The sequence below is a fragment of the Alligator sinensis genome, unplaced genomic scaffold (genome assembly GCF_000455745.1).
Source record: "Alligator sinensis unplaced genomic scaffold, ASM45574v1 scaffold463_1, whole genome shotgun sequence".
Taxonomy (NCBI): domain Eukaryota; kingdom Metazoa; phylum Chordata; order Crocodylia; family Alligatoridae; genus Alligator; species Alligator sinensis.
In genome coordinates this window covers 482,756-492,053 of record NW_005842584.1, presented here as the reverse complement: position 1 = coordinate 492,053, position 9,298 = coordinate 482,756, and the positions used below count along the sequence as shown (strand labels likewise).

At 49.9% G+C, this 9,298-nt stretch overlaps 1 protein-coding gene across 1 annotated transcript; it reads right to left on the bottom strand.

The window, feature by feature from the left end:
- Positions 1-8,056: 8,056 nt before the first annotated feature.
- Positions 8,057-9,034, bottom strand: LOC102381496 (olfactory receptor 1E1-like). The gene has a single exon (XM_006032743.1). It carries the CDS (start codon positions 9,032-9,034, stop codon positions 8,057-8,059), a length of 978 nt encoding a protein of 325 aa, XP_006032805.1.
- Between the last annotated feature and the right edge of the window lie 264 nt (positions 9,035-9,298).

Here is a 9,298-nt window from a genome sequence, read left to right as displayed (position 1 = left end):
GCAAGCGGCCAGAGGTGAAGCCGCCACCACCAGCCAAGGGAGGGGGGGTCAGGTGGCGATCAGCTGGACACGGGGGTCCCTTAACTGCAGGGCCCCCTGCGGTCACAGGTTTTGCAGGATAGGACGGGCAGGTCCTGGGAAGAATCAACATGTCTAACTAAACCGGCAATGATATACAGTCAAACAAAGCAGAAGGCCTGAAGGAGACAGTGTAAGGGAAGACCATACCTTAAATCCAAATATACTGCATCATAGCTTCATCTTAAAATACTACTAGTAGTGATTGATGTAACCAAATGTATTAAAAGCTACTTTGTTATGATAGATAGATATTTTTGTTAAGATGCTTAGATCATTTGTAAAAACAAAACAGCCTTTGCAGAGAAGCCCATAAACGAAGGTAAAGAGGAGACAGGCCCATGCTGAACAGCATTCCACAATGGGGAAGGAGAGGAGATAAGAAACTCCCCCTTTTACTTTCCAAAGGATATAGATCCCAGATCACTGACACCTTCCAAGTCCACAAGAGATCTGGTTCAGCGCAGTTCCAAAATTTTCATTGAAACAAAGATATTTAAATAAAACCAATCAGAGGCCCATTTATTAAAATATTAGCACCCACCATCTATAGTCCCATGGTATGAGCTGGAGGGAAATACAGTATAACCTCATCAATCCGGCGTTCTTAGGACCTAGTACCTGCCAGAAATTTAAAAGTTCTGCATTTTTTAAACAGCATGTGGTGCAGCCACTGCTCCAGGACCAGCCGCCACTGCTCCCCCTCCTGCCCCGACTCCACGACCACCCATGGCCATCCCACCCCCCTGACACAGAGGGGGAAGCTTACATGCGGCAGCTGCTGCTGCTATCCACCACCCCGTGCCACCACTCCGCGTGTGGCCGCTGCTCCAGGACCAGCCGCCGCTACTCCCCGATGTAGTGTATTTTTTAAAAGTGCCAGATTTTTGAGAATTCTGGAATTTTGAAAAATGGATTTATGAGGTTACACTGTATAGAGAACTCAACAACTTCAAGCAGACCTGCTGCCAATCTGCACGCCACCCTCCTCCCACCTCTTGAGTCTCCCCAGCCAGTACCGGCGAGAATCGATGGTGTGCTGTCATGGGCAGCCATATACACTTTGGGATAAATGTCTGGTTTTTGTGTTCGGAAGTCCAAGCAAGTAAAAGGTCAGGCTGTGGACCTCTCTCCACCTCTTTTATCAGTAGCCAACCCACAGAGTTACCTGTAATCTGGATAACACTGTCTGTCCATCCCTCCAGCCTCCCACACACGTTCTATCCACAGTACAGTCATTGCAACCCACACCTCCTGGATCTATCCACCCCTCTGCCCTCCCCCACCCCTCTGTCTCTCTCTGTCCTCACACCCCCCCAAACTACCCACCCCGTCATCTCCACATACATTTTCTCTCCATCTATCCATCCCTCCATCCCAACCCTTTGCTTCACTCATGCTCCCTCCCTTCCCCCCTACATCATTCAGTTCCTGGTCTGGGCACATGTCTCCTTTGAGTTGGATACTTCTACTTGCAATGGAGCATGGCCCAGTTGGTGTCATGTTGGGCCATTGTGAGGGAACCTGCATGGTGGAAGATGACTGGGCAGTCCTAAAAATGTGATCACAAGAAGGGTGTTGGGAGCAGCAAATGGGTTCTAGTCTCTGGTGATAATGGGGACTTGGCCAGCCAGTCAGCTGGCTGCCTACATTCGTGCAGGGACTGAGGCAGGGGGCTCCTGGCAAGGACCCCTCCTTAGGGAGAGGGTCCCCAGCGCCCACTGGCACCAGCTTTGGGCTGACACACTGTTAAGAAGCATCAGATGGGTTGGGATCTGAGCCCCAAGGTTGTGCAGGCCCAGCCCAGCACCCGGCCACCCCAGATGCCAGCAGGGGAAATTGGGCTGTGCCTGCACAGTGGTGGGGTTCACATGCCATCCCCCCAGCCTGCCTGCTGCTGCCTGTCAGTGCACTGGCCAGGCTGGTGTGGGCTGCTGACAGCAGCACTGCTGGGCCTCTATCAGGGGTTGGGGGAGCCCCCTTCACACACACACCGCCCCCCCTGCTCAGCAGGAAAATGGCCCTGATGCCCCATGATACCAGTGGGGAGGGGCTACACCTCCCTAGCCCCCTCCCCCACATCACTCCCCACACAGGGTATGTCAGCCAGCTCAGAGAGCGTATGCGCTCCCCCTCCCTCCTTGGCTGCACAGGGAGGAGACAGACCAGGGATAGGACACACAACCTTCGCAGGGGACTGTACACAAGTTCCCTAAGGCATTCTATAATAGAGCTCCTTCATTTACTCCCGGATGTAATGAGGTTAGTTTTTCACACGCTTGTCCATTTTAGGAGTGCGCTGCAGCCGTACGTGTGTTATGTCATGGCCATAGAGCACTTTCAAGGGCCAGATTGCACGAAAAACATCACTTCTGCCTGTGTCCCTGGAGTCCAGGTGGCAGCTTTGGTGTCCTTCTCTCTCCAGACTCCCAAGCCTTACCTGAATCCTGGGTCAGGGTTCCTGCATGTTGGTCTCTAATCCTTGGGTCCTGCTCACTGACGCTTTGCTCCTGACTTGACAGTTCCTGGTCCCTGGCTTGCAGACCTCTTGGCTCATGGCTCCAATCTGGACTTCTGGCTTCTAGTCTGCTCTTGACCCCCTGGCTTGTGGTTCTTCAGTGCCCATGTCCCTATCATACTCCTAACCCCTGTGAATCCATAGAGGAAATCCTCAGCTCCTCTCCAAGCTGTAGAAAAGCTGCCCCAGCTTTCACTCTTGGACATAGAGGCTGGAGATGGCTCCTGGACAGAGAAGGTCATTGAACCCAGCCATTCTGAGCTTGTGAATGAAACTGGAAAGCCATCAAAGAGAGGCACCTTTTCCCCTACATTCAACCTTCCCACAAGCAGCAAAAATAAGAGGTGTCACCCAGTGGAAACTGGGCATTTGGTGCTTTGAGCTGAATGTGGTAGTGCATGGCTATTAAAAAACACAACAACCTAGGCAAAAAGGCTCAACAGATGCTGTTTCATTAGTCCTTTAATCATTAGAATTAAATCTCTTTCAGGTTCATGAAACACATTCTAACCTTCTTGAGCATCTTGACAGTGCATCCAGTGCTCCACTGAAAATCATTTCCACCCGCTAAGGTTTCCACACCTTATTAATATTTTTAGCTGGAGTTAAAAACAGTCTGCAGGGCTGTGAAATAGGAGCTCCATTTACCAGGAGCAATGAACAGACAGCAAAATGGCAGAAGGAAGAACACCTTAATTAGTGGAACATAAAGACCATCAAAAAGGAGAAAGGGTCGTTAACACCTGTGGAGTGAAGAGTTTGAAAAGAGTTGGGTAGATTCGAATAAGCCATGAAGTTAAGTGGCTTCCCCGCTGCTGCCTGACTAAAAATGCTGCTGCTGCCAGACTTTGGGTGGAGCAGGAAGCCTCTTATACTGTTTTTCTCAAGGCTGTTTTCCTTCAAGGTTCCTTTTATTTATTTATTCCTTGTATTCCTTTATTTATTCCTTGTATTCCTTCCCTATGCCCCCCCCTTCCAATCAATAAAGCTATCTATCATAGCAAGCCTGGCAGTAAATGTTTGAGAGGGATTGGGCAGCCTATTTTCTCCCTTTGCTCAGCTGACTAAGGGAGACCACTTTCTGTGCTTCAGGCTAAAGGAAGCACCGCAAGATCTCACAGTGGGTTAAGCACACCCAGGGTCTACAAGGCCTGTGTACCCTGGGGGGCACAGAGTCTGGGCAGAGACCAGACCCTGGGTGGTGGCAGCGGTTACCCCAGGCTTGCGGGTATACTTCAGGAAGGGGGTTGGTCAGACAAAGGTGCCCCAGGGGAGGCACTCAAGGCTTGGTTTTTGGGTTGGGTGCAGTGAGGCAGGTGGCTCAGCACAGAAGTGCCCCCTACTGGCCCACTATACATGTCTGGGAAACTGATTTTTATTTTTTTGGAAAATAGATGCAAGGGCCAAAGAGCAAGCAGGCACTGGCATCATAGCTGCCAAAATGACTATGACATCTCCCTGGGGTTTCCAACAGTGGGGCAGAGTCTCACGATAATCTCCTCACAGCCCCTGGTGAGGCCACAGTCATTGATGATGTGTAAGTTCTAGCAATGTGGGGGTACAACTCCATGCTGCTGCTGCCCCCAGTGCTGCTGGGCACTGACTTTAACTGGGCTTCAGCCCCGTGCCCCATGGTCAATGCAGAAATCACACTGCCACTGCCATGACCGCTGCAGCTGGCTCCAGCTGGACTGCAGCCCTGTGCTCTGTGCCCCACTGTCAGCACAGAAATCTGATCCCCCTGGGCCCTCCTAATCCATCACCAATGGCTGTAGCTTTGGGCTGAAGAGTCTTGCTACCACCCTTGCAAGGATTATTGCTGTCCTGCCACTGCAAGAAGTTCCTGCTGCCTCACCCAGACTGTCTCCTGGGGTGCTGCATTTCCTGGACACTCTGTGTTTGCAGGAGGACTAACTGTATGTCACATGACTCTGGAGAAATAATTTTTTCTGCAGTTGGGCTTCCAACAAACAAGGCACATGTTTTATTTGGGGGCATATGTGAAAAATATGATATATTCTTTCTTCAACACAGAGAACATGAACATTGTTTTTCTTTTCAGAAGAAAAGCACTGCCTGACATGTTGCACCTCCAGTGCTTTAATAGCCTTCCTCTCCTATCTCTCCTGCATTTTGAGCAAAACAAGCATTTGTGTGTCAATAATTCAATGCTGCAGCCCAGCTCACACACAAGTGTTTTAATGGGTGTAACATGTACATGCATTTTATTGACATCCTTGCAGAGATCCTGGGTGACTCTATAGCCAACTGCCCATGCTGGCTGCCAAAGCAGGTGTATTACAGTGCCCAGCCACTGGCTGGCAAGGGAGACAATTTGCATGGAGCAAAATACTCCCCCAAGGTGGAACTGGGAAGGGGAGAGGACACACAGCACCTACACCATTGCAACTTTCTCCAGAGGAAACTGGCAGCAGATGCCCTCAGGAGTAACTTTAGGCTAGAAAACAGCATTCCCTCCAAAGCAAATGCCATGTATCCTCTCCATGTTTCCTTCAGAATAAACTAAGGATGCACCAGATTAATGTGTCATTAAACAGACTGGGGTAGGCAGGTATGATGGACAATCAGCTGACCATGAGCTCCCAAAGCGACACTACAGCTGAAAGAGTTGGGGTGACTCTTAAACAGGCCAACAGAAGAGTCCCCAGTTGGAGCACAGAGGTTCTGTATCTGGGTCTGGTCCCTCCACGTCAAGGAGAGTTCAGAAAAAAATGGTCAGGATGATTAAAAGATTGGGACAAGGGAGTCACATAGGGAAAGACTCCTGGGGAAGGCTCTGGTTAGAGAAGGTTCCTGGGGTGACTTGGTCCCCATCTACCTGGGGAATCCAAGAGGCCTTCTAGACAAACGCTTTTGTTACCAAATCTGCCCATTACTTTGGGGTGTGCTCATTTATTAGGGATAGTTTCTAGGGTCTTGGTGATTCTGTCAATGTGCTGCTTGTGTTATTATACGGAGCTGTATTTCTCCCTTCTGCAAGCCCTCACCCCCAGTGGAGCTATCTTGCAGGACTCAATCTCAATGGGCTGGGTTCCTCCAGTCACCAAATCAGTCATACACACAAACACACACAAATTAACGTGACACGCCTGACCTGGCCGGGCTGATCAGCATGGACAGGCTGACACCCTCATATGCCAAGAATCAGTTCATAAGAGCAACAATAAAATGCAGTCAGACACAAGCACACAGGTGAACAGAATCCCTCTGAATCCGGCTGGGTGTCCAGCTGACACCCTCATGGGCCAGCATTCAGTTCATAAGGGCACGTCTGAGTCAAACTGGGTCAATCAGCCTGTACAAGCTGATCCCCTTATGTGTTTCAAACTCAGCACGTCCCAATCTTTGGCCTCTTGATGAGCAGACCCCACAGTAATTTGGGCTTCACAGGGATCTTTAGCATAGGTAAAAGAAGCGTTGCTGCAGAGTACGGGAGGAAAGAGAAGCAGAGAAGGAAAAATATACACAACTATTACCAGTTTGACTATAAAAGTTATTTATTGCTAAGCATATGAAATATATAATAGTACTAGTAGTAATAGACATGCAAAAGAAAAACAAACACCAACAATGACAATACTACCCTGGTTTCACTAAGTATTTGGGGAAACTTAGCTCAAGCTTAACTGATACAGTTCAGGTTCAGAAGTTTATGCCTAGAAAGAAGACAGAGAACGCTGGGATCTCACCTAGTCCACGGTACTCAGGCTGCAAAGCTGACAGGCACAGTCTGTAGCACAGTCCTTGAAGGGAGAGATGATCTGTTCTTCCAGCGTCCCAAGAACGACAGGGGATGGTGTCAGCACAGGGGTTTTCTTCTTCTCCTTCTTTCCTCCTGCTTCTTCTTCTTCTCTTTTCTTCTTGCAGCACACACACTTACAGATTTTTATACCCTCAGTTTAGCTGCTTCGAAGCACCCTCAGTAGTGTAAATCATTGTCTTTTCTATTGACAAGGGGTTATCTGGTTTGGACCATCTCAGGAAACTGATTGATAATCAGGAAACACTTAAGATTAGGGAGTAACCCAAATACTTGGGAGCCAGCTTGAGATTCCTATGGGTGGCAGATATACTGATGGGATATCTCATGGTTTCTTCAGGAACAATAGATAGCTTGCAGCATCAGGATTTTGGATTTTTACTTGTTGTGCACAAGCCTCAGCTTAGCATGACTTTTCCAGATCTTACTATAGTCTTTTAACAGACTTAAAGCAATTATTGGGGTGCTCATAACCTTTTGTGGAGAGGACTCCCACCAGTCGTCTCGGGAAAGATATGACAACACCTGGGATTAGGGCTCCAGCAGGCTGGATGCTGTGATGAACCCTTAACCATTGTTCAAATGTTGCCCATACCCCCTCTGACTCGGTCTCTTGCCTCAGCATTCCCTAACCCGGCAACCGAGTTTTAGTCAATCAAGTTTAAATAGGCCTCCCATAGTGGGACCGGGGAATGTACGGCCCGAGATGCCTATTAAACTTAGAGCTCTGTGTGTGTGTCTGGGGGGGAAAAGTCCTTAGCAAATCCAGATTAGAACTGGCCTGATAAATGCTGAGCTGGATGTGTGTGAACATGGGTTGATTAACATTGGAAGCACAGATTCCCCATCATGCAGCGCTGTCCTGCTTCTCTGGTCCCAGAATTCACTGCAGCCTCTGCTTCAGGCTTTCTGTTTTCCATCTCTCATGTAAATGAGACCTAGGGCAGTTGATTCACTCGTCACCCTTATCTGGTGAGGGTCTTAGGTGCGTCTCTCACTGCATCTTAATCAGTTTCGTTTAGGTGGGGGGGTGAGTCCTTTGTGAGTCAGACAGACTGCATCCTGTACCAGGGTTCCCCAAGAATACAGAGCTGAGACGTAACACTTTGGACACATGACTCATTAACATGGGTGCAACTAGTTTTTGCCCTGGTATAGAAACAGAGTGGACCGAAAACATTCAGCCTTAAGCCAGTACAATTTACATAAATCCAATATACAATTACCCTGGGATTAAAAAAATCAAGGGTAAAATTAGACTGGTATAAATTACCCCAGTGTAGGTGCTATGTGCCTAAAACATATCCCGGTCATTATATCCTCAAAGCAAACATGGAATTTGCTGCTACCCAGAGCACTGATGTACTATAATAGCCACTTGCTGCATGTAGCTACGGCTTGGTACCAGGTCATTTGTGCAGTCTGGGCCCAAGTACAATTCCTACCAGCATACAAAACTAGAGCAAAATATATCAGTATAAATGTACGGTTTCAGTATAAATGGATGGAGCCAGGCGAGGAGTCAAGAGCTGATCTTCCCCAGTGGAGCAATTCTCTGAGGACTGCTAGAAAGGCAGAGGGAGAAGGGTGGGTTCCCATGTGTTATCCCCTGAACATGCTATGGGGGGCATTTATACAGGACATTACCCTAATTACAGCTGCCTGGTGGCACTAAGTTTCTACCCCTGGGTTTCTCTACCCATAGGTAAGACTTCGCCGGACACCCTGCACTGGCCCAGAGCCCTCCTCCAGGCTGCGTGGAGGTCCTTGTTCCTAAGGGTATAGATGAAGGGGTTGAGTAGGGGTGTGATGGTGGAGTAGAGCAGAGAAGCTACTATGTCCTTCTGGGGGTTGTAACTGGAGGAAGGCCGGAAGAAAATGCCAATGACAGTGCCATAGAAGAGAGCTACAGCCACCAAGTGGGCCGCACACGTGGACACAGCTTTGCGCCGGCCCTGGGCAGATGGAAGCCGTAAGATGGCCACTACAATGCGCCCATAGGATGCAGCCACAAAGAGGAAGGGGACCAGCACTGCCAGCCCACCTTCAGCAAAGACAGCAATCTCATTGGTGCTTGTGTCACCGCAAGCCAAGGCCAGGAGCTGCTGGAGGTCACAGAAGAAGTGGTGGATATGGCGGGAACCACAAAAGGGCAGGCGGGACATAAGGATGGTGTGGAGGGAGGCATGGAAATGAGCCAAGCCCCATGCAGTGCCCACCAGCCCCCAGCAGCGTCCAGGGCTGATAAGAGTGGCATAGCGGAGTGGATGGCACACAGCTACGTAACGGTCATACGCCATGACAGTGAGGAGGAAGTTCTCCAGCACCCCAAAGGTGATGAAGAAGTACATCTGGGCCAGGCAGCCCCCATAGGAGATGGCCCCACTCCCAGATGCCAGGGTCCCCAGCAGTTTGGGTGCTGCAGTGGTGGTGAAGCCCACGTCTGCCAGGGAGAGGTGGCCAAGGAGGAAGTACATGGGTGTACGGCACAGGGCAGGGTCCCAGCGGGTCAGAAAAACAATGAGGAGGTTGCCCAGGAGGGTCACAAGGTAAACAGCAAGGAAGAGGGGAAAGAGGAAATGCCGGAGCTCCGGCTGGAATGCGAGGCCCAGCAGCACAAAGTCTGTAGCAGCAGCAGTCACGTTCCCAGGCTCCATGGATTGGGCGGCTCTGCAAGAGGCAAGAAGGATATGACTGGTCACCTCATGTGTCCCTGTCAACTGAGATCCAGGGAACCAGACCATCCAGACAGCAAGTGCCAGGGCAGCAGGACAATGGGACCGGTTGCCCATGGATATGCTGGGGTCTCCTCCCATGGAGAGTTCCAAGAAGGCTGGGAAGGGGCCTTCCTGGGATGAGATAGGAGCAGTGACATCTGGGTCAGTGTAGGGGGTTGGGCAAGATGGCCCACAAGGTCCCTG

Bases quoted from the DNA above. Each gene is read 5' to 3' on its own strand.
- LOC102381496 (XM_006032743.1), bottom strand. From the start codon at position 9,034: ATGGAGCCTGGGAACGTGACTGCTGCTGCTACAGACTTTGTGCTGCTG.